This window comes from Bipolaris victoriae (assembly GCF_000527765.1).
Source record: "Bipolaris victoriae FI3 unplaced genomic scaffold scaffold_30, whole genome shotgun sequence".
Lineage (NCBI taxonomy): Eukaryota > Fungi > Ascomycota > Dothideomycetes > Pleosporales > Pleosporaceae > Bipolaris > Bipolaris victoriae.
Window position 1 is genome coordinate 10,273 of NW_014575362.1, and position 23,606 is coordinate 33,878.

Consider the following 23,606-nt stretch of genomic DNA (forward strand, 5'->3'; position numbering starts at 1 on the left):
TCATCTATCCTGCTAAGCGTCATTAATTTGAAAACCGTCAGGTCTATGTCCTGATACAAGCGTGATTTCGATTTTGAAGTATCCATGTTTGCGTTTGGAATAATCCTTCATTTACTCAACTGTGTGTACCAAATTTGATCTATGGCTCTAATTGCTTTTTCATGTGTTTAGCTTGAATTTTTTGGATAAGGGTAAGGTGAAAGTACCAGTTTGGAGCACACTGTTTCTTGATATTTTTGACATGGATCAAAGTGCCAATTTCAGAATCACTGTAGACAGTTCATGTGGAATGGAGTGGTTAGTGAAAGGCATATAAGTTGGAATAGTTCCATCATATCACTTGTGTCATTAGCACGATGCAGGAAAATGCACGTGTACAAGCCCCAATACATGTGATCAGAATCTAGATTGCATTTCCACTCTCTGGAACTATTCACAAATACGTAGATAATACAACCCAGATCGGGTACACTTGGACTACAGGGAAAGAAGATGTTTAGAGGACGGACAGATCGCCAAACTTCTCCTGCGGGGTTGTTAGTATTCATGCATAGATCAGGGCAATTGCTCCAAAAACGTGCCTTGTAGCCAGGAACGGCCCAGCGACCCTTGGAGACGAGCTGCTCGGTGCGCTTGTCAATCTCGGGCTGGGCAGCGGCAACCTCGTCCTGCGATATTCGTCAGCACACACATAGTCCACCCCACTCATCCATAGCCGAGTCCACATACAACAGTGAGATCAGAGAATGGCCTGGCCTCCTCGATGTTCTTGAGGGTCTTTTGGAGATCGCTCAACTCCTTGTCGACGACGGACTTGGTCTGCTCTGCGCTCTGGACGGCCTGGGCCTCGAAAGCCTCAATGGCCTTGATCTGCCTTCCTACATCGTACGTCTGGGGCTTGAATGCCTTGAACTGCTTCTCGATGTCGTCGACGACGGCCTGGTTCTTGAGGATGCTGCGGTAGTAGGCGAAGTCAACAGTCTGCGACTGCTCCGAGAGGACGGCGATCTTGCGGCGCGCATCGTCGTTGCGCTTCTTGAAGGCTTGGAGGGAAGCGGCGGTTTGACCCTTGAGACCAAGCTGCGTAGCGAGCTTGGTCCAGTCGAGCTTGAGGGCTGCGCTGCGCTGTAGGAGGGGGACAAGTTAGTTTTCTTGATATTCACTTCGGGGCTGCCATTGCGGGCGGGGCTTCGCTGGCGGCACAGCAATTGGGCTGGAAACAGCTTCGACAGGGTTCTGGGAGGGAATCTGACGTACTCCGACGGCCATTGTGATGGATTTAGACGGGAATGCGGTGGTTTCTGTTTCGTGAGGGTGCAAGTCCAAGTTCTTCGCGAGAGCTCGGAACAGAGCCGCCAAGAAACCGGCGCCCGGACCACCGCTCACTTCCGCCCTCCATGGTGGCCATCTTCCCCAAGTTTACTTCTCCCATCCACACCCGACGCCACCCTGCTGCACTTTCCACTCATAGTCTCCGCTTAAGTCTATATTGCAATCATGTGGATTATTGATTGGTGAGTGGCTATGCTGTCACTTCATTTACCCCTGCTGACCTTGCGCCAGGTGTAAGTTTACCATTTGTCTCTCCCGTTACGGATGAAGCCCGACGAAAGCCATGTCTACATATGCGGCATCAACGGCGAAGATATAGCGCTACAGATATACGATGAGCCTGTTCTATTCGCACTCTTCCCTTGAGAACCTCCAAAGTTCTCATAACATGGCTACGTCGGCCTTGTCACATGCGCATCGATACCTTACCCCCCACATACAACACATACGCCTTTCTATCCACAATTCGATCGCCGAGGACCCGAATGAATAGACGCTGACATGGCATGATAGTTTGGGATGTTCTGTCCTCGCTTGGACTTATGAACAAGGTAGGCATGAGCGCTGTGGACACGATCATCAGACTGAGGCTAACATATGTACAGCATGCCAAGCTCCTCTTCCTCGGACTGTGCGCATTCCCACACACATTCAAATCCAGACGCCCATAGCTAACTCTGATGTAGTGACAATGCTGGAAAGACCACGTATGGCAACCGAACTGGGCGCGCGCGATTCGACTAACGCATCTAGGCTGCTGCATATGCTCAAGAACGACAGGGTTGCTGTTCTGTACGTGAACCACGGTCCTTCTCTCGCCGCTAGCTAACATCCCTCTAGCCAGCCAACCCTGCACCCCACCTCCGAGGAGCTCTCGATAGGAAACGTCAAGTTCACAACCTTTGACCTTGGAGGCCACGCGCAAGCCCGACGATTGTGGCGTGACTACTGTACGCCTACCAGATTTTACAATCCTTGCACACCGCATTGACTCGTCTTTAGTCCCCGAAGTCTCCGGCATCGTCTTCCTCGTCGATGCCAAGGACCATGAGCGTCTTACCGAGTCGAAAGCCGAGCTCGACGCTCTCCTCGCCATGGAAGAGCTCAAGAACACTCCTTTTGTCATTCTTGGTAACAAGATTGACCACCCCGACGCCGTCTCCGAGGACCAGCTCCGCTCTGTGCTCGGTCTATACCAGACAACCGGCAAGGGCAAGGTGCCTCTCGAGGGTATCCGACCCGTTGAAGTCTTCATGTGCAGTGTCGTCATGAGGCAGGGATACGGCGAGGGCATCCGATGGTTGAGCCAATATGTCTAGGCGCACTAATACGACAAGAATGAGGCTGCCAGGGGATGGAGGAGAAGAGTGTACGAGGCATGTGGCATATTTGCCCTTGCTATGGGGGTTGACTGAATACGGACATGAAAGCATGATGGTCACACGCGTGTTAGATTTAATCTTCCGGGCGTTGGCGTTAGCTCTTGAAATAATATTACATTTTGCACACCACTTTGTGCGGCATACTTTAAATGGCTCGATGCTGCATCGTCAATCTGCTCAGGCTGGCGCTCATTGGAATATAGGAAAAGAAATGCGCTTGTGCAAGCGCCCAAAACGCCACCCAATGCTCATGTTTACCAGTCCGCCAGGTCCTATCCATTGTCCATCTCATCCTTCTTGTCCTTGTCCTCCGCCCGATTTAGTCGTCGTACTCTGCATCCCTCACTCCACAGAAATCACTTCCAAAGCAACTATCCACCGCATACCACATTCGCCAGTACAAACTCGCCCCATTTGCATCAAAGCTACCATCCTCTTTCCTCGGCACCTGATCGCCAATAATGCCCTGACCAGACCCAAACACCCACCCAATCATCGGCAGTGAGCCCACCGTCTGCTGCCAGCGCGGTTTCGCGGGGAGAAACGCCTTTTCCTGCGGCAGAAAGATAGCGGGCTTGACGTTTGCGCCTTTAAGACGCAGTGTCGCACGTTGGGAGCGGGGGTTCAGCGCGGTAGTTATACTGCGTGCGGGAATGGTGTTTGGATCGAGGACTCGGTGTTCTTCTCTTTCGGGTTCCACAGGCATGTCATCGAGGTGCGAGGGGAAGGAGCCGGCTGTGCTGCGCATGAAGGCCGGGATGTCGTTTGGACCGCGGTATCCGTTTAGTGCTAGTAATCCTGTGGGTTGCGAGGCGGTTGCTGTGGCGGACGAGGCGGTGGCAGAGGATTGCGATGTGCTGATGCCGCGGGGGCCAATGGTACCTGAGGAGATGGTGTTTGGAGAGGTGACTTGCGAATAATTTCCTGGTTCTGCTCGGATGGGGCGGTCGCCGCCTTGAGGGCCGGTTCCTCTGTACATTTCGGCGTAGACGGTGTAGCCCTGGATATTTTTGGGGCTGTAGTGGCATGCGCGCTCTGCTGCTTCGGCGCTGTCGAATGTCACTTTGATCCAATGGTCGCCACCGACGAATTCATTTATTTTTCTCAGAGATGCCTTGCTTAGCGACCGGTAATGCGACGCCCGTTGCGAAGTAAACGTGTATCCGAACTTTGGGTTGTAGGGCTCACGGTCGTATTCTTCGTAAATGAGACCGTTGGAGACCTTTTCGTAGTGTGATATCGCTGCCCATTGTGCATCGCTGCCGTAGCCATAGAGTATTACTTCCTTTGGTTCTTGTATGAAGGCCGAGTTTGTTGATGGACCGGCGGCAAAGGAATTGTTAAGTCCATTGCTCGCGTCTATCAAGTTGGGTACTGAACCGGATGGGGGAAGCGCGGCAATAGGACGCGATGATACTGAGCGCCTCTTGTCCTCTTCTGCCTTGTACCGACCAAATATGTCATCGATTGCGCGTTGGTTGAGTAGTTTCGCTTCGTCGGCCGCTTGGTTGGCGCCCAAGGGCGTTTTTGCTCGTGAAGTTCCGCGTTTCCGTGCTTTTCCAAAGGGACCTTTTTCTTCGGGAAGACGACGTTGGTTTTGGTCTGAGCTGTTGAGGTCTGGTGTCAGCCGCGTGCGCTTAATTACAGCATCTTCCCGTTCCAGGTCTTCCATATGCGAACATAGCGAGGAAAAGTAGACTGATATGTCTAGGCTTCTTCAATGACGCGCTTTCCAGTATCAAACAATCCACACTGGACAAAGACAGCGAAAGAAAGACTTACTCCGCAAACTCATACGCCCAGGGCAGCTTCCTCCCTGTCGAATCAAACGCGCGCTCCGAATCTGGTACAGCGTGGACCTGCATTTTTTCCGACTCTTTTCCCTAAATCTTCTACTTCTCTTCCGATCGAGGGCGCTGCGAGTGCGCGTATCGTCGCTAGGCTGTGTTGAACGTCTTTTGTTTGCGCGACAGGAAGAACAGCGGAAACACGATCCACGCTAGCCAGGAACAACGCCGCGGCAAAGCCACACCAGTGCACGCACCAGGTGAGGCGCACCACCTATAGTCTTGATCGCAGCGGACCTTTCCCGATCCATCTACTACATGCATGCCGATATGCTGGTGCCTACTGGTGACGCGGCGCCTACAAAAAGACCAATGGATCTTACACCCATCATCGTACGCGGCAAGAAACGAAAGCATTTACCCGCAGCACTTATACAGGCATCCTCCGCACCTACTTCTACAACTACTTCTCAACCAAAACGGCCAAAGAAACCAAAAACCAAAAGCAAAGTTAAAGTTGCAACGCCCGCCATGCCAACACTCGAAGGCCTTCCCGTCGAATTGCTGGAAATGATATTCCTACACAGCATGAACATTGCCCTCCCGCAATGCTCTCCTTCTCTAGGCAAAAAACTATCCTCACGCGCAATCACCATGGAGTTTACAATGCGCTCTTTTTACCACACAGTCGATCACCGCACGAACTATCGGGACCGGAAAGTGACCAGCGACCCAGCACTGCAATCGGATATTCTATCCTGCCGCTTCTTCACCTATGAGTTCTTCCTAGCCTACGTGCAGCGCGCGCACGAGGCCATGGTCAAATTGCGCGGGAAAGCGTGGGCAGCCACTGGCGTTACTATACCTGATGTATCATACTTTGACGGACTGTTGCCGTACATGTTTACCAAGATCCCGTATTTGGGGTTTGCACGTGGTTTCAGTATTCCTGAGAAATTGCTGCATGGGCCGTGGACAGAGGACAAGGCGTCGTTGCTGTATGTCCTAGTGAGTTTGAACGGTGAGATTGATTGGGAGGGTAGTATGGCCGGTGAGGTGGCAAAAGCGGGTATTCGAGAAGCTATTAGAGAGGGCAATGAGCATGCAGTTGCGGCTCTGGCGGTGCTTTTGGGCGTGCCAAAGGGTATTACAACGGAGATGTTGCAGTATGCGGTTATAGACTGCGACTGTGACTTGAATACTCTTCGACATCTGTTGTTCAATGCGCAGATCCTTGCAACAGAGGCATCAGGTACCCTCGACTTCTACAATCCCGCTCTTTGGGCATGGGCAGACATCAACGGTCACAAAGGGGAAGTGCTCAAAGACATGCTCAAGAAAGCAGACGCGTTCGATTTGGAATTCTACTTCGAGGACAATGCCGACTGGAGGAAAATCGTAGCGTTTCCATATAGTGGAAGCAAGTTTGACGCAAGAACAGTATTCCATCCTGTAGTGAGAGAGCTGTTGATGAATCTCTACCGCAACTATGGGAGAAAGATCACACGGAGGAGAGGAGGAACACCTGAGCAGAGGATGGTTGAGGGAAACGTGATTGATGGATAAGCTAGTTACTATACTTCTAGCTAACTGATGAGTATGAATGACCCATCCAAGGTCAATCTTGCGCCTACCTTTGTAATCTACTATTGGCACATGTACATAGCGAAGACATCCCGCGATGGGAAATATCTCTAGTCTACAGTGAACATGTCACGTTGCTCCATACTATTTGATATGGGACCGTTGACAGTGTCGGTAGATGCTATTCCACGAATGGGATCCAAGACCCAAGCTTCGCATTTGATAAATCTGCAAGCTTGTTAGCTATTTGCACCAAGACAAAGCCATATCAAGCAAAAGCGTGATTGAAATCTTCCTCAGTGATCTTGGTGATAAAGTAGTAATCATCGTAATCATCTACTATCTATTGCATGTTGTAATCATTGGAAGGGGGGCGCATGATGATGCAAGTAAAGCTGGACTGACCTTGGATGAAATATACTGGTGGCTTCAGAGTAAGTGAGCAAACCTCTTATGCTACATCACAATGCAAAACCAAGTCGTAGACCCATGAGCTATGAGTGGGAATGTGCTTAAAATCTTTTCACAGTTAGCAAAGGTCCTCCATAGAGCATCGACATGATAAGCTGGGTGTGTGAAGCAAACTCAGAATATGTAAGAAATTGAATATCATAAACCCGCCGCCGTTAAGAGACCCCGGCGAGGGTCTCCGACGACGGGCTCAATCGCAAATTATGTCATCCTTGGAGGGCGAGGAAAATTGCGGAGGATGGAGACGTACCAGTGGAGCTATCGAGCTAAGCTGCAGCTGCAGCCAGTTTGCAGAGGAATGAGTAGATGTGTCCGTAGCCGGGAAGGCGCATCAACCCTCATCCGTCAGAAGCGCTCTGTCTATGCGCATAGCACAGATGCAGCGAGTGCATCGCAGAAGACTGCAGGCGGGCGTTGATGTTGCTGGTGTTTGTGAGGCCAAGATGTAAAGAAATAAGTCGCGGTCGCGGTTGCGTTTTTCTGCTAGCGCCAAGCCGGGCTTCGCTTGTGCACGGCCCCGGCACCGCACTTGGATTTTCGATCGCATTGTCTCTACATTCCGAACAGAACATCACACAACGACCTAATTTCCGACCAGTACGCCTCTCGACGCTGCACCATACTCGCTTCATTGTCTAACATTCATTCGCAGCACAACCGACGAAATGGGTGACGCCGAAATCACAACGAGTGCCTGGAGGCTGGTCGAGGTCGGCCGTGTGGTCCTCTTCAACGAGGGCCAGTACGAGGGTCGCCTGGCTGCCATTGTCGAGATCATTGACCACAAGCGTGTACGGAAACCCGCGGACTCGGTTGCTATTCAGCCGCTCACAGAAGCATAGGTTCTCGTCGATGGTCCTTCCGAGAAGGCCCCCGTTCCCCGCCAGGAGATCGCCCTTGCCAAACTCTCCCTCACACCCATCGTCATCCCCAAGCTTCCCCGCGCCAGCGGTGTTGGTCACGTTGCAAAGAAGTGGGAAGAGCACAAGGTCCAGCAAAAGTTCGACGAGAGCGCATGGGCAAAGAAGCGTGCGGCCATGCAGAAGAGGCGGGGACTGAACGACTTTGAGCGCTTCAAGGTCATGAAGATGAGGAAGCAGGTACGTTGCGTCTGGCGTTGCCCCCTGTGACCGGTCGTAATTTGGATTGTGTCCTGGGGAATTTGCGCAGTCTGGAAATGGCATAGCTAACAGACACACAGGCCCGCTTCGAGGTCCAGAAGACCTTTGCCAAGATCCGCGCCAGCGCAAAGGCATAGGTATTCTAGATGCTGTCGGGAGACAGGCGTTGTGGAGGTCGCTGCATGCAGGTGACGGAGAGGCATGATGTGCATTTTTCATGAGCATTCCGAAGGCGACCCTCAAAGGCATTCAAAAATTCAAGACCTGGCTTCGGGTGAATAAGTCCAATGTTTGGCATGGTGCAATTCGGTATGGGAAACGTTTACTCGGCTCTCGCATGCATTCTACATGTAGCAAGAGAGTCCAATCCACAATTTCATGAACACACAAAAGACTGCAACTAGAATTGCCAATTTGATACCCTCTTTGAACTGGCTTGTTTCTGTGAAATAATGACTATGCGAGGATAATGTGATTGCTGTAGTAGCCGTAGCAGCGGTTGTAGTAGGCAATCGTCATATGCGAACTTTTGGGGGAGGAGCTGCCCGCGCTAAACCGCCCACAAATCATTTTTGGGGGAAGCTGCGACCACCACCCGGCGGACCTCGATATTGCAGCACCAGTACCATCACCACGTCTCGTCACCCACACACCGACAAAATGGCCAACCCACGCATCGAAGAAATCCCCGACGAGCCCGAGAAGAAGAACGCTCAGATCGAGGAGGATGAGTCCAGCGACGAGTCCGAGGCTGAGGAGGGTGAGGTCAACGTGCCTGCGGGCTCCTCCGTCGCTGTCCACTCTCGCAACGAGAAGAAGGCTCGCAAGGCCATTGCCAAGCTCGGCCTGAAGCACATCGAAGGCATCACCCGTGTCACCCTGCGCCGACCGAAGAACGTGAGTGCCCGCGAGCCAATTGGTGTTGATGGTGGAAGCCCGCAGTCAAACAACAGAGATGCGGGCAGAGCCGCTGTGATGGAATTGGAGCTAACAACTAGCCAGATCCTCTTCGTCATCAACCAGCCTGACGTCTACAAGTCTCCCTCGAGCAACACCTGGATGTTAGTCTACTGCCCCTCAATTGCCGTCCCGCCTACTGACCCCGCACCAGCATCTTCGGTGAGGCCAAGATTGAGGACTTGAACTCCCAGGCCCAGGCTTCCGCCGCCCAGCAGCTCGCTCAAGCCGAGGCTCAGTCCCACGACCACGCTGGCCACGACCACGACCACGACCACGACCACGGCAAGGGCAAGGCTGTCGAGGACAAGAAGGAGGAGGAAGAGGAGGAGGATGACGACGAGGAGATCGACGACTCTGGCCTCGAGGGCAAGGACATCGAGCTCGTCATGCAGCAAGCCAGCGTCTCCCGAAAGAAGGCCGTCAAGGCTCTCAAGGAGAACGATAACGACATCGTAAACTCCATCATGGCGCTGAGCATATAGAGTGCCTTAGTCTAGGCGTCTAGGTACGAGAGGTGGATGATGACTTCCAAGGCATTGCAGAGTCGAAAGACTGCCTGCCCACTGATGTAAAAGAATCAATCAACATGAATCTTTACGAGTCAATGCGTCTTCCTATTTTGCATCAACAAGAGGGATAGAAATAGTTGAGCTGACAATTTTAGATATCTGGAAGTGCGAGGAAAGTAACTCACTTGAGCCATGCTCTGATTCTGAAACAAGTGTGAGCGCGAATGAAGATGATGATGGGCATCACTGATTCTTCACAAAACAAGGCGACCCAAAAATGCTCCAGCTGAAGAGGATGCAAATCCTTGTTCTAGGCTTGAGTAGCATAGGGTATCCAGATCCTCTGTTGGACAGGGGCGGAGGTGTGGCCAGCCATCATTCATGACCAATGTGCGCTTTGAGCGTTTTGACGTCGTTGTCAAGCTTGCAGTCTCTCAGCTGCAGACGACTACGTGACCAAACATTCCCATTCTAGTATCTTTGGAATCCCTTCCTGGAAATGTCTCCTTCCGAACCTAGCACTGGCTGACCATGTCATGGGCCCGTCGATGATGTGAGCCATAAGAAGCATATCCTCTAGTAGGCGATCATTGAAAGCTTGGTACCATATGTCCAATCAACTTCTGGGTATGACCCAGACAAGGCTGTTGGTATTGCATCATCCCGTTGTATTTTGTGGGCGTACTGACTCGCCAGTGTGGAGGCTCTTTCTCACGTTAGACTGCTGACGCACCCACTTTCAGCCTCGTAGACATTTCCCCTTGGCAAGGATGACATTGTTTTGGGTCGCGATCGCAATTGTGGCTAGTAAACTGCAAGGTCGATGGTACAGTTTCGTCTTGAGCAGAGAAAATTTCCCATCATGGAGCGCACCGTTATGCCTTACTGATCAGCGCATTCACGAGACTTCAGAAACATATCGCATGGCCATGTGGGCAGCTTCAAAATGACCGGCGATTGATGGGGAGCAGCAGTGAAGTTGGAGTTAGAGTCGCTGAGCCACACGCTAGATTACTACTAGCCACTGTGCGGCAGTCCCGAAGCCTCCCCAAACTTGATTCCTTGCACCGTCAGCTTCGCCATCAGCCTCAGCCTCAAACCCAAACTCCAGGTTTATTTACTGATCGTGACATCAGGCCTCCCAGATATACGTCGGAAACCCAGACTTCCGGGCGTGTATCGCACTCTCCGATTCACCTGCGCCAGGCTCACTAACACAACTGCAAACTGGTACCTTCAGCTGGTCATTCTGCTGCGAACTCGTACAATGAAACTTGGCCGATAGGTGCTTGTCTCTGATCCCTCCAGCCAGGATTATTTTTGACTCGAGGAACACCAAACTATGGCCAATAAGGCTCCATTTTGCACACAAATGTCGGAGAATATCGAATATACAACGAATGAGCACTTAGCACATAAGCTTGGCATCTGATTCATGAGTGCCAAAAGTATGGGACCATCATGACGGCGCGTGAGCTTGGATCTGCCGGCCCGCCAGGTCCATGATCGACTCATCCTTGCCCATAGTCTGACGATAGCATCTCTGTTCGACGCCGGAAAAGGCTGTTGGTGCCAATCAACAAACCTATCAACTCACCAGGAGCATGGCCGTTCCCATAGATCTCATTGCATGGATGTTTGTAGGCGATGAAGCTGACCACTTTTGTCTTAAGAAGATTAGCATCTTACTGAATACCTCCATACTTACCTTGCCTAGCTGGTTCCATCATCCTGGGCTGTGGGGTTTGGGAACATTTTGTGGCTTCATGACCATGTGGCTTGGTTAAACAGAACGCTCCTTTGCTCTTGGTTGTGGAGGCTTTCCGAATCTATCTTGTTCCAGCTGAACTTACACACAGCAAGATACCAGCCTTAGGCGTCATCAAATGGAAGGTAAAAGGTTAGGTACAGCTTTATATAATGACTTCATTTTCCTATTCCACATGCCTCACTCAAAACAGGAACAACAGTATCCCAGAACTCGACATATATATTCCTTAAGAAATTTGTGTCGCTCATCGAATACCATCTTCAGAGAACTTGTATGCGAGATCGGCTCAGATACTCAACCGATACCGAACTTCAGGAATTCAACAGCCCACCAGCTCGTATATACTACGTGCCAAAGTCTTTCACAATGTCTTCAACTCAAAGAATCACGATTGTACGCTATCATTCTCCCCAATCATCATTCCCGCCCTGCTCCGTAACATCACTATTCTCATACATCTAACATCACCCAGGCAGAGAAAGAAAAATACATTCAGGCCTTGCGAGCCCACCGAGTAAACACCGTAGTTGAACTCCGCCGCATCGAAAAAGCATTCGCAGTCCTCGGTACCTCCGACTGTAGCGAAGCCATGACATCAGCATGTAAGTCAGGAAGTTCCCCAATTTTCCCAAACGCATCATAAAATTAACGTCCAATTTCTCTCAATTCTTAGGGTCCTACTACGTCGACTCTCACAGCCTCCTAACCGAACTCCGTGGCTTGACTCGCAACTATCCATTTAGGTAACTCGCCAAACATGCATTTCGAAAAAAAAGATTGATTAACAATGAAAAAAAAACAGTTCAAACTGCCTCGACGAAGCCAAACGCCGCGTCTACACCGACCCAGCCAGTAACCGCTCCTGGAACCTATGCTGGCTCGTTCTCAGTAAAATACAAGCCGAGTGCGTCCCTTCTCTCTCTCCTTACCACCTTGCCCTTCCCCTCCTCTCTCTTCCCTTTCACCTCCCCCCCATTCCCTTCATTTCTCAAGGCCCGTAAACTCAGCAAACGACTACTTTGCTAACTGGGGAAAAAAGCCAACTCATCCCATACTACGCGCGCTACCAGGCTTCGCAGCCAGCCATGTGGGGTGGACACGCACCGACGGCAGAGCAGGTTACGCAGCTGACGGAGGCGTTTGTGAATGAGTGGAATTGGGCGGTTGCGCAGATGTTGAGGCATTGGGTGCAGCCACCTGCGAGGTGAATGGGGGTGTTTGAGGAGACGGGAGGGTGGGCGTGATGATGGGTGGGGGTTGGGGAATTGGTGTTGTAGGCGTTTTTTTCTTTGCTTTTTTTGAGTGGGGAGGATGAGAGTGTTGGAGTTTTCTTGGTTGTTTTCTGGGTATAGAAGGTGTTGGAGTTTTGTTCCTCATGGTCCTTTTGTTTTGCGGGAAGATAATGGATATTATATTTCTTTTTTTTCCTTCTAAGTCTTGAATTGAGTTGGCTCCTTTTCCCTTTCTACGATGTATTATTGCGTCTGTTTTACATATTTTTTTTGCCCTTGTGTTTGAATATCTCTTTTATGCATAGCTAGCGCTGATCTCGCATCTCGCTTGCTTCCTATCCAGTTGTTTGTCAAAGGAATTTCGGGCGTATTGTAGAAAAGAGGATAGAAAAGTTGGTAACCGAAAAAAAGCAATTTCACCATAGAAAATCAGTGATAGTCTTGACTATAGTCTGGAGAAAGTTTTGTAAGGTGTAGAGGCTGCTCTTAGTCTGTCGAATATTGATTTCCCATCTCTCGTTTCAACATAGTCGTGAGATGGTATACAAAGCTTGGAGTCGCTCGATAGCGCCGTATCTCTCCGCTCAGCACGAATTATGAATCATACTCGGCCATGCATTCAGTCACGCAATGCCCTTTACCTTCTCGCATTCCGGATACGAAGGGGCTATCCCACCTTGATCAATATGCTGCTCTGCTTACAATCTTCCGCCATAATGGCGCCATATATCGCTCGATTGCGCGTCGATACACGTTTCTTTTGCACCTCCTCATACGGGCAAATATGTGCGCCGAAGCAGTCAGTTGACGCGCGGCTAGCGCCATAAGCAGCGGAATTCTGCACTGTTTCTGGCAATGCTGGGCAGCGCAGTGCAGCCGGTGAAAGATGGATGCCTGTCGGGTAAGCTCCTTAGTCTCGAGTAGGCATCAATGAGAATGCGTGCGAGCAGCCTCGCTTACGCCCTATCTCTCCTTTCTTATCCCCGAACACTCGTATGACATGTGGTTCTACTTTCTTTACTCGGCGAATGAAAATGCCCGATAAAGATGAATTTCTAGGCATGCTCTCTATTTCCGTTCTTTGTTCCTTCCCGTGTGGGGGTTCGGTTGGGGTACCCGATGGGGTACCCGGTGCGGCGCACTGTTGGGGTTGACTTTATCGTTTCGAACTTCTGTATACTGCTATGTCTAAAAAGTGCTTTGCGACATGGTTCTGTGCGGAACCGCTGCGACAAATTCGAGGATCGTTGCAAGGCGCGTCGAGTGTGCTTGAAATCCACCAGTTGGGTTAGAGCGCTGGCGAATATGGTCAAGAAGTGAGACAATCATGTCATTCTGGGTGGCATAGGACCACATGCGTGCGGTTCGGATCTCTTGGTCGGCGATACATGTGCTGGTAAGGTAGATGTTGACTCAGGGGCAGGCGCAGACGAGGATGACAGGAACTGACGGTCAAGGAGACTTTCCAGATATATCCGCGTTTATAAAACAACACTTTTCGCACTAATCATACTTAGTATAGGTATCGCGCCGCTAGTTTGGTGTGTTGATGGAGTTTGATAGGGAGAGTTGACATGACTCGCGACATCGCATCGTCCACCATCCTGGGAAGTATTGTCACGAGAGTGTCTTTGGTGAGCGCCATATTTTTTATCCCAGTAGTCTTACATGTCATCATCCGTGATATAATGCCAATCCTGGTGAATTCCTGGAGTAGTGTCGAAGTTGCGCATGAGCATGTTAGCACGGTACAGTTTCCTAAATAAATGTCAGCCATAGTCATACGCCAGGTGTACCCACTTTTTTACCCTCTCTCATTCAAGATTGAATAGGTGTTTTCCTGGGGTGCTCTCCTACGCTCAAGCGGTAAAGGGTTCGGATAGTTGCACAGACGCGTCGTTGTAAGACTTACGGGACTGTAAGTATTACCCCGTGGGCCTTTTTCGGTTACCATAAACGATTTATTCTGGCCGATAGAAGCTCGGTCGAGACTGATTTCGCCCACTCAAGCTTGGTAATACTTAGACAAGTGGGCTCGAGGTGCAGCCGCGGCATGCCAGCTTAGGTTGAAACTTGCCGACCTGCAAACGACATGGAATAGTGCCGAGACGAGCTGACATAGACGACAAGTATAGATTTAAGTAGTGTAAAACCCAAAGAGGTGAAATTGAAAAGAGAGGCGAACTCGATGATCCCAGTTGGCGGTAGGGCGGATTGAACTCCGCCTCTATTCATTGGAAGGCACATGTGCGACTCCATGCACCTATACACACACTAATTGTATCCACGCAGTTGCTCTATGCAAGCAGGAAATTAGGCTGGACCTAAAGTTGACAACAAGTCATCCGGCGTGTCAGGGTAAGGGAGGGCCTTAAGGCGCGCATACGAAAAGAGCATCAGAGGGGGCAGGACGCGCATTTCCCCACGGAATCAGGCTGGGCAGAAGTAAGGAATAGGCCAACCTGTTTGGATGTGTTCCCACCTGACGGCAGTCTTGAGCAGTTCCCCTAGTCTGCCCATGACTAAGTGGACGTAGCGCGGCTAACCCTGCAATGTGTGTGACGTGCATTAGGGAATCGCTTACCCGGACCGCCAGACGGGCTGATAGCATGACATCACAAAACTGTCGCGGATATGGACAAGAAGCCGTCGCAACTACTCGAGGTACGCCTAAAGCCTAACCCAACCAACTCTTGTCTTTATTTTTTTGATTGCACATAGCGGCTTTCCTCAGGTGGGACTGTGTGCAGTTCTTCTGGCGGATGCATATATCGCTTTTTCCAGCACCCCTGTCCTCAATCTTGTGTTTCACTCCAGGTTTTGCTCACCGATCAGCATCTGTGGCGTCCTCGAGCCCTTGGGATCAGACGTCCTTGCCATAACGCTGGGTCGCTGTAGTCACCCATTATCGGGGCCATTGTCTGGTACCTCATGAGGCCCTTCCCCGAGGTGGGCGCGGCGGCGGCGGCATCATCCGAAGGATTTCGGCGTGTATACACAGGCGCCCCTCACTGGACATGTATACAGTGGCCAGCTATGCAGGCCCAAGAGCCGCTAATAGACTGACATTGACTGTCTGTTGTTCTTTTGAACAGCGTGTTGCTACTACACCAAACAACAATTGCGTTGGCAGCGTAAGAAGAAGAAGATTGCCGTCCTTTGTTTGTGCAGCTAACAGTAATGGCAACGCCATGCCAGCTTTGTCTACGCACACCCGCATCCCCTAGCACCTGCCTCCAACACCGCACCACAGTGCAAACCGAAGAAAAATACAGGGGCAATTTCAACCTGTGCCACACGCGTCAACACGGCAGAGCCCACAAAGCAACGATGCCATCAGCTTTGTCACGATGGGCGATCTTGGCCGATCCACTGCGCGACATCTTAAGCGCGCTGTTCATCTCTTCGGAAATACTTCGCCGATTACGCGCGGGTTCATGACCTCGGATAGTGGTCATTCTGACATGCATCCTCTTCTCAATTCACCTTTAGGGATCGACTTTGATTCAGTCTTTGAGCAGTTTCCCAAGCTCGACAAGACTCCACCCAGTGGGCTGATATTGCAGATGATAGTCTCAACAGGACTGCATTAGCACATTCGGCTGTTATCATGATGTTCTAAGGATCGATCGAGTAGCTACTCGCGAGCACGGCTGGGTCTGGAGCGCCACCAAGGCTCCAACAATCTGCCTTGCCATCATTTTTGTCCGCCAGCTACGGGCAAGGCGCTTGCTTTCCTCGTGTGGACATGCCATGTGGATTCGCACCCATTGCCCAACTCGGCTACACATCCGCTTGAGAACGTCGTCGAGCATATGCCTGGTGCCGACTTATCCTAAAGGTGCCATAGCGTAGCGAGACTCGACTGAAGCCATGTAGCCAGTGTACTCCAACTGGACCCATAAGGCTGAGTATGAAAAGGACAGTGCCTAGTGGCGAGCCAGTGGTTGTGATGCGACTGGGGATGGGCCGCCTGGCTGCATTGTCCTGCAAGAGCCATGTTTGCTATCATACTCTGTGTGGATGTCCAGCTGATCATTCATGCAGTGATGAAGCGATATGCAGCCAATCCTCCCTAGCAAGGCATGTCATGAGGCTATGCTCTAGGTGGTGCCCTAGCCATGCATGGTGGAGAAGGCTCTCCTCGAGACGTTTTAGCCTTGGAACGTATGCTTGTGACAAGCGAACGGGCCGGGAGCAAACCTGACACTCCCGTATCAGTCAAAACGAAGTTGCATTTGGCGGTGAGCTGCATGTCGATGCACAATCACATTGCAGCAACTTCCCGCATTCGCGGTAGCTGTCATCGCATCCGCTGATAGTGGATTGGCGCCGATACTGGCAAGAAGTAGCCGCGCTCTTGGCCATCAAGGATAGCTATACGAACTTGTGATTATCTGAAAAAGGTTGCTTGCTTGCGCAGGCAGATACGATGCCAGCATGAGTCGCCACAACAAGTACGAGTGGGGAGGGGGTGTGAACAGCTGTGACATTAACTGGCGCACACCAATCGGATAGCCACCACCCTAGTGAGCTGAACCCTCGGCGGCTCATTTTGACCATTTGGCCCAATGATTCTCCATATCCGTAGCCCCTGATAGCTCTGCAGCTCAACGGGGTCGCAGATGGGTGGATCCGAAGCATCTCACAGTTGAGATGGCATGGCACGGGCCACAACTGCCCATGCAGTCCGAAGGCACATCATCACGTTATTTTATGTTGAGTAAGTCTCGGCAAAACTATGGGCCTGGTAAGAAGTGCTAATTGGGGTGCTCAGCCGCTAATGTTCCGCCTTTCATGTAGCATGAAGGCCCTTTCTCGGCAGCGACGGATGTAGGTTGTTGTAGCGAGGTCTAAGTATGTACTGAAAAGGCTGGACGAGGTCTCAAGACAACGAATGCTCGCACCTTTTTTTTCTGATCACATGCTGACATTCACCCACTTGCAAGTAGGAGAAGCAGGTCCCGTGAAGCTTCGGAACCTTCCGTATGATTCGACTGCATGCGAAGGATTTGAGCGAATGGTATCTAATCGCACAATTCCCACAGCGGTAAGCGCGGTGATATTAGGCTGATGCGAATGTGATCGAACCTATTTTTGCGATCTGCGGTGTTCCTAAAAGAGTCTTGTAAGTACCTACCCGGATCGTCGATGACTCGCGTCAATTGCCCGAGCAGACGTACATATGTGAGTAAGTACGAGTTCTAGCGAGGATACGCTCACTAGGACGCGGCCCTTTAATTAGTACAAGATGCTTCGGTCTACAGCGGGACCAGGGTGGCAACCACGGAGCCACATGGCTTCCCGAAGGAAGCTCTGCCGCAAGCGAGAGCAGTCAGTGCGGTGGGCAGACGTTGGTCAAGGGCAGGCGACCACTTGTCTCCATACGGCAAGGTTTCGATACGTCCCGCTGCCTTTACCATAGTTTTGGACCCGAGTGGTAGGGGTCCATTTGAGTATTTCTTCTTTGCCACGTCTGACCCGCAGCCATTAGCATGACGGGCGTCGGGTCACAAGCAATCCAGAAAAGATACACCCAGGATTCTTTCTTGTCGCACGAGCCTAGTCATGTGTGTTGGCGCTGATTTCAATTAATGGTCGGGCTCAATCTAATGTAAGCCTTGCCTTGCAAGGCGGGTCTGTCAGCTCTAAATTCACACCGGCACTCCGCATTGCCATCCACACCCTGACAAGGGCAACTAGCGATCACTGGATACACATCTCTCACAGTGGGTTGCGTCAATGGCAGCCAAGTATATAAAGGTCCTTTGCAGGCACACTGTTGAGTTACACTACCAATATTACACCTGCCCTTTTTTTAATACTGACTATCAGAGAATTCTCTCGGCACTAAAAGTACACCCATACTTTTCAGCAACACTCAGAATACTTTTAATAGACAGTCACCAAGGTTTCGTAAAGCCACTTTTAGTCGACCATGTTGTCGCCACCCCTCAGTACAAGGTCTTCTTTTGAGAGCCTACACAGCAACACTTCATCAGTGCTCAGTTCACCAGATAGACTTCCGCCAGCGGTAAACGGGTCTATGGTATGGCAAGGGAAAGAGCTTGATCCATCGGAATATATTGTAAGATTGAGTGAGGGTGAGATTCGAGATGTCAGAGCCGCCATTATAAAATTTAAGCGTAAGATTTGCCACGACCAATCCCCCTCATTCCCCGAGGTCACTGATGGTTTTGGAATGTAAACTAAAAGTTTCCCTGTTTCAGTCACCGGACTTTCACGCAGCGACATCAGCCCAGAAACATTCGATCTTGGCAACGCACAACTAGCAAGCAAACTGTCGTCGCTAAGCAAACGTATCCACCAAGGCCGGGGCCTCGTCGTATTGCGTGGTCTAGACGCAGCCTATTTTAACGACGAAGAAGCAGTTATTGCATTTGCAGGTATATGCTCGTACATCTGCCCAGAGCGAGCTACGGATTCATACGCCAACCAAACCCTAAGCCACGTACTGGACGCAACCAAGAAGCCTGTTCCGGTAGAATGCAGAGGCATAGGACTCGCAGGCTCAAAAGTTACTTCTGCCATGGACTTCCATAGCGACCGCTTTTCTGGAGATGTGCTTGCTCTGTATGTTCGTAACGACGGGGGGCCTAACGCTGGCGGCGAGCAGTTCGTCGTTAGTTTTGCCCGGATTTACAATGAACTGTTGGAAACAGATCCAGAGGTTCTGGAGACGTTGGCAGAGCCAAACTGGCCATTTGAGTTGAAGCAAAAGTGAGTCTTTTTCCAATCTCCCTCTACTGGTTCAAATAAGGCAATTTCTTCCGCCTATGCAACTAGATGACTGCATACCTATTATTTCCCTTGTCTATTCTCGATATCTCCACGCCACACCTTTTCTTCCCTGTATCTTTCTCTTTCTTCTCCATCTCACCCCCCCTCTTCTCTGTGTCATTTTTCCTGGAAAAAGGCATCCACACTCAAAATCCTCCAAGTTCCCCCCAATGGAGGAAATTCCCCCTTCTGAGCTCAACAAAGGAAGAGGGGGTGAGGGGCAACGTACACAGGAAGAGGAGGGAAGGAAGGAAAGAAGGGAGATAACGTCCGCTTTACTTGCTGGGCCAGACAAGAAACTAACAACCTTGAACCCAGAAACGGGGCCACTTACCTGTCATACGGCCCCATTCTATTCTTCTCGTCAAACGGAATGCCCATATGCCAACTCGTCAAGGCCCCGCTGCTCGGGACCCCCAGTCTACCTCGCGCTGCACACCTGCCCTCGCTCAACCCGCAACAGCTCCACGCCGTCGACGCCGTCGAACGGCTAGCCCGCGAATACAGCCACCAACTGTGCCGCCGCCAGGGCGACATTCAACTCGTGCACAACCTGTCCATCATGCACGCTCGGTCCGCGTACGGCAGCAGCACCAGCACCAGCACCAGCACGCAAAACGCACAGAGTTCGCGCCACTTGCTGCGCATGTTCCTGCGCGACCCCGCCTGTGCGTGGGAGAAGCCTCGCTGGGCCGCCACGTCCTTTGACGATCCCTTTGAAAAGGGTCGACCGCAGAATCTTCCCGTCTACGATATGGATCCTTGGCGCATCATTAGTGGCCGTGAGAGCCATGGCTAGGTTTCCCACCTTCCCACCTTTCACTCACCCCCCTCCCTCTCCTCCCTTCCTCCCTTCCTACCGCCACTGTGGATTCCCTTTTCTTCTCTCTTTTAGTTGTACCTAGCTTACGCTTGCCACGGTCCCGATACGGATACATTACGTATGCACACATATGCAAATATGTATGTACGGATGTGTAATGTGCTATGTACATTCACGGATTGCGTGTACATGCTATAATATTTTTTTGGGGCAAGAAAAAAAACAAAAAGGAACCAAGGCCATGCGCGAGGAAGGGCCACTTGCTTTACTGTACCTAACCATGTTCCCTTCTAGTCGGTCAAACTAGTCTACCTTGCGACTTACCCGCATGACGTGCAGCAGGGGACCTATGTGTGCGCATATGTGCTTGCGCTCACATGTCGTCGTGCACGGTCAAAAGACAGGAGGTGTGTGTGTGTGCATATGTGTGTGTGAGTGGGCTCGAGGGATGGATACGGTTTTTTTGTGGCCAGTGAAAAAACTTTGTTTCTGTGGCTTGTCAACTGGAAGGGAGGGGGGTGGCCGGTCGGTGTGGGCGTAAGGGTCGATCATGAGGTCTCGCACTCGCTTTTCCCTGTCCCTTTCCCCAGCGTTTCATTTCATTTCTTTTCCTTTTTTTTCTTTCTTCGACACCACATGTCTCACGCAATGCATGCCGGAATGGGTGGGTTACGGGGAAACGGCGTGTCAGGCGTGTATAGAACTTTGCGGCATACGATTGACATTACCATGTCGTCGGCACCACTTCCGCCCCTTATCGACTCTTTTTTTTGGTCCTCTCGTCCTAAATTTCCTTTTTACTTCAATACTTGGCATTAATTTTCATTTTATTTCTCAATCTGTTCAAACTAGACTATACGGGCTGTGATAGATCTACCGAACTCATGGAATCCACACAAGACTTTGCTTCACTTGTTTCAGTTTTTCCCTTTCCTGTGTTCTGTTTCCCGCCGCACTCAACAAAAAAAAATCTCGGACAAATCCGCATGGGCGACAGCAATCTTTTGATTGTACAGCGGGGCTCGCTGAATGCATGTACGAGGTTCTCATGGCTCATCCTCGGCACATGACTGGGTATCAAAAAACAAATGGACTTGAAATGGCTGGGGCGGGGAGAAAGGAAGATGACCCGCTCAAGCTCCGGCCTCTTTGAAGAGCTTAACAATCCATTCACTCGAAGTCGACCAATGAGCCGTTGCAAAACCTGTAAGTGGAGGCTGGAAGCGGTCTAAAGAAAAGAGGGGACATGTTAACACCGATAGTTGCAGCAGTGGGGGGAAAAGGAGGGGGGTTAACTAGGACTTACCAGGATTGCTTCGATCGAATAAGTTAGCAATTGACGTGACATACTGGAAACCTTCTGCGTCAATGTGACCGCGTTCGCGCAGTTCGTCTGGGTTATCACGCGCTAATTTGAACGGCGAGTACCCCCGAAGAATGCAACGCCAATGGTATAGAAGCACAGGGAAGGCGAATTCCCACTTTTTGATCTGCGTTGTGACGACGTTGCTGACTTGATTCTCAAGCAACTAGTGGCCGGGTTAGTAAAAAGAAATAAAAGCGAAAAAAAGCAATGTGCTATTGACAGCGGACAACTTACAGTGCCGTTCTTCGACTTGATATAGTCTTGAGCGCCGTGGTGAATGTATTCGAGATTCCAGAAGATGACATAAAATGTCAAAAACAGTTCGTACCAGGGCTTGATCTTGGGCTTGAAGATCAATGCAGCCAGTTCCTTGACGAAGAGCTTCTCCAGCTTTCGGAGGTATTTGACGGCAGCGACATCCATCTGGTGAGTGATTGCACCAGGTAGTGGACGATCGCATGACCCTCGATCGTATGCTTCATAGTCGCTATGGCCGAGCCTTGAGTAGTCGTATTCACGTATCCCAGGGATGTTGGGGGAGAAGACAGAGCCATAGCCCTGAGAAACGACGGAGAGACACTGGAGGCGCATTGCTAGATCGAGAGCCTTGCTTCCGGTCACTCGGCGCATGCGTATAACTTCTTGATAGGTACTGTAGGCGATTTCGTCGCGACTGATGCGAGCAAAAATCCACTCTTCAATAGCAGGCTGAAGGCTGGAAAAGTATCGTTCCACAGCCACGACAAGGTTCGCCGTATCGTACACGGCGTACGCTGGCTGTTCGACAGTAGGCACCTGTCCCTCTCTGTTGGACCAAACAGATGTGGCAACATCGAGTGGACCACGCTTTGGACTATAAGGGCGAAAGGCGATGCGCAACGGCTGCGCGTTCGGTATGGGACCGTAGCCGGGCAGATTCCAGATGATTTCCATTTCGTACAGTTGACTGTTGTATATCCAGTCGTAGCCAAGGAACTCGGCCTCTTCCTGGTGCTCACGGCCATTGCCTGTTACACGGTCAGCAGTTGATCATGTTTGGCTAGCCACAGAAACATACAGCGACGGATGAGGCTCGTGTCTTCGAGGTGTTCTCGGTAGCATGGCTCACGAAAGGACCTGGCGTGACCAGTGATTTTTTCGCACTTTTCACACGGATCACCCTCGTCACACTAGATTTTTTTGTTAGTCTTGAGAAAGTGTACATGAAAAGACGCACACATACACCAGACTTGTAAAACCTGCAACGGACGCAAATGCGCTTAGTCTTGCGCATGGTGTGCGTCTTCTCTCTCTGTCTCTCTTGAAGTGGGCCTTTTCGCTTGGACACCTTGAGCTTCTCCTGCCGCTCAACAAACGACGAAGGCACCTTGGCAGCCTTCTTCTTGGGTGGTGGTCTATGGCGCGCCAGCATCTGCGCTGCGGTCCGTTCCATGTGCTCTACAGGGGCATGGTGTTGGACGTAGAGTTGATGGTCCGCGGGCACTTCTGCGACAGGCCATTCTTGTGCTATGTTGGAAGGTCGCTCATAGACAGCAGAAGCACTTTGGGGTTCGGCTGGCTCAACCATGGGCCATGGGGTAGTGGAAGTGGTGCTGTCATGTCTCGTCACTGGCAGGCTGGTTGCAATGGGGTCACTGGTGTGGTCTGGATACTGGCCATGGTGCGCCCAGGCGGCGGCGGCGGCAGCAGCATGGTGCAAAGGAGGCTGCTGTTCATGACTTGTGTGCAGCAAGATGGTTTGGGAGAGCGAATGCGATGGCAGTGGGACTGGGGGCAGCTTTTGGGCATGATTCGAGTATGGTGGGTCTGCCGTGGTGGTGGGGGTCTCCTGGGCATTCTCAGCTACGATTGCAAAACACAGCAGACGTGGTGTGCACTTACTGGGGAGATGCGCAACGGATGGAAATGGTCGTGGGCGGCCAGCGGCAGGGGAGGAGCCGGGGTCAGGGCAGGCTGGTGCTGGTGTTGGTGTTGGTGATGGTGGTGCTGCTGGTGGTGCTGGTAGTGGCGGGAAACGGCAGGCAGCTGGTGGTGCGGGAGCGGCGCGCTCCCATCGCCATGGCAGTACGAGACGGAAGAGCGGTCCGTATACGACTCGTCGGGCTGGTGCTGGTGCTGGTCTTGGTCTTGGTGCTGGTGCTGGTGTTGCTGCCACTCATGGGACGCCTGTGGTCTGACATAGCCAGCTGCCCACGCTGACGGGGCCTGTAGACTAGCGGAGTCGACTCCGGGCTGTGGGTAGTGGAGAAATGCCGCCGGTGATGGGCCGACTGGGTACGAGTCGTGGGCAGCAGTAGCAGCAGCAGTCGCGGCGGCGGCGGCGACAGCGGCGGCGTCGTGTTGCCAGGTTGCCAGTCCCCCCAGGGCATCGTGGGCGGCGCCGGGATAGTCGTGGAAGTGCGAGGGGGTTTGGGCGGCACTCCTGTACTGCGGGCTGGTGGCCGACATGGAGGGCTTGGGTCGGAGA

The 23,606-nt window shown here is 51.5% G+C and overlaps 8 protein-coding genes across 8 annotated transcripts; 5 read left to right on the forward strand and 3 right to left on the reverse strand.

The window, feature by feature from the left end:
* Positions 1–496: 496 nt before the first annotated feature.
* Positions 497–1,269, reverse strand: COCVIDRAFT_25434 (hypothetical protein; the record flags this gene model as incomplete). The annotated part of the gene is made up of 4 exons (XM_014702434.1): positions 497–526; positions 597–668; positions 730–1,125; positions 1,258–1,269. The coding sequence occupies 4 exons, from the start codon at positions 1,267–1,269 to the stop codon at positions 497–499; spliced, it is 510 nt and encodes a 169-aa protein (XP_014557920.1).
* A 569-nt stretch (positions 1,270–1,838) lies between these two features.
* Positions 1,839–2,651, forward strand: COCVIDRAFT_36563 (hypothetical protein; the record flags this gene model as incomplete). Its single annotated transcript, XM_014702459.1, has 6 exons — positions 1,839–1,883; positions 1,938–1,963; positions 2,019–2,039; positions 2,086–2,124; positions 2,173–2,282; positions 2,335–2,651. The coding sequence occupies 6 exons, from the start codon at positions 1,839–1,841 to the stop codon at positions 2,649–2,651; spliced, it is 558 nt and encodes a 185-aa protein (XP_014557945.1).
* Positions 2,652–3,033: 382 nt separating this feature from the next.
* COCVIDRAFT_25436 (hypothetical protein) lies at positions 3,034–4,386 on the reverse strand (the record flags this gene model as incomplete). The annotated part of the gene is made up of 1 exon (XM_014702435.1): positions 3,034–4,386. One exon carries the CDS (start codon positions 4,384–4,386, stop codon positions 3,034–3,036), a length of 1,353 nt encoding a protein of 450 aa, XP_014557921.1.
* A 487-nt stretch (positions 4,387–4,873) lies between these two features.
* COCVIDRAFT_36565 (hypothetical protein) lies at positions 4,874–7,814 on the forward strand (the record flags this gene model as incomplete). The annotated part of the gene is made up of 5 exons (XM_014702460.1): positions 4,874–6,052; positions 6,519–6,523; positions 7,209–7,347; positions 7,399–7,656; positions 7,758–7,814. The coding sequence occupies 5 exons, from the start codon at positions 4,874–4,876 to the stop codon at positions 7,812–7,814; spliced, it is 1,638 nt and encodes a 545-aa protein (XP_014557946.1).
* A 523-nt stretch (positions 7,815–8,337) lies between these two features.
* On the forward strand, positions 8,338–9,119 carry COCVIDRAFT_95831 (hypothetical protein; the record flags this gene model as incomplete). Its single annotated transcript, XM_014702461.1, has 3 exons — positions 8,338–8,574; positions 8,680–8,738; positions 8,789–9,119. 3 exons carry the CDS (start codon positions 8,338–8,340, stop codon positions 9,117–9,119), a joined length of 627 nt encoding a protein of 208 aa, XP_014557947.1.
* A 2,164-nt stretch (positions 9,120–11,283) lies between these two features.
* Positions 11,284–12,125, forward strand: COCVIDRAFT_36567 (hypothetical protein; the record flags this gene model as incomplete). Its single annotated transcript, XM_014702462.1, has 5 exons — positions 11,284–11,310; positions 11,390–11,519; positions 11,591–11,660; positions 11,720–11,821; positions 11,957–12,125. The coding sequence occupies 5 exons, from the start codon at positions 11,284–11,286 to the stop codon at positions 12,123–12,125; spliced, it is 498 nt and encodes a 165-aa protein (XP_014557948.1).
* A 5,962-nt stretch (positions 12,126–18,087) lies between these two features.
* On the forward strand, positions 18,088–19,749 carry COCVIDRAFT_36568 (hypothetical protein; the record flags this gene model as incomplete). The annotated part of the gene is made up of 3 exons (XM_014702463.1): positions 18,088–18,295; positions 18,380–18,890; positions 19,269–19,749. The coding sequence occupies 3 exons, from the start codon at positions 18,088–18,090 to the stop codon at positions 19,747–19,749; spliced, it is 1,200 nt and encodes a 399-aa protein (XP_014557949.1).
* A 1,157-nt stretch (positions 19,750–20,906) lies between these two features.
* COCVIDRAFT_36569 (hypothetical protein) lies at positions 20,907–23,587 on the reverse strand (the record flags this gene model as incomplete). Its single annotated transcript, XM_014702464.1, has 6 exons — positions 20,907–21,001; positions 21,080–21,302; positions 21,374–22,146; positions 22,197–22,308; positions 22,362–22,967; positions 23,021–23,587. 6 exons carry the CDS (start codon positions 23,585–23,587, stop codon positions 20,907–20,909), a joined length of 2,376 nt encoding a protein of 791 aa, XP_014557950.1.
* Positions 23,588–23,606: the final 19 nt, after the last annotated feature.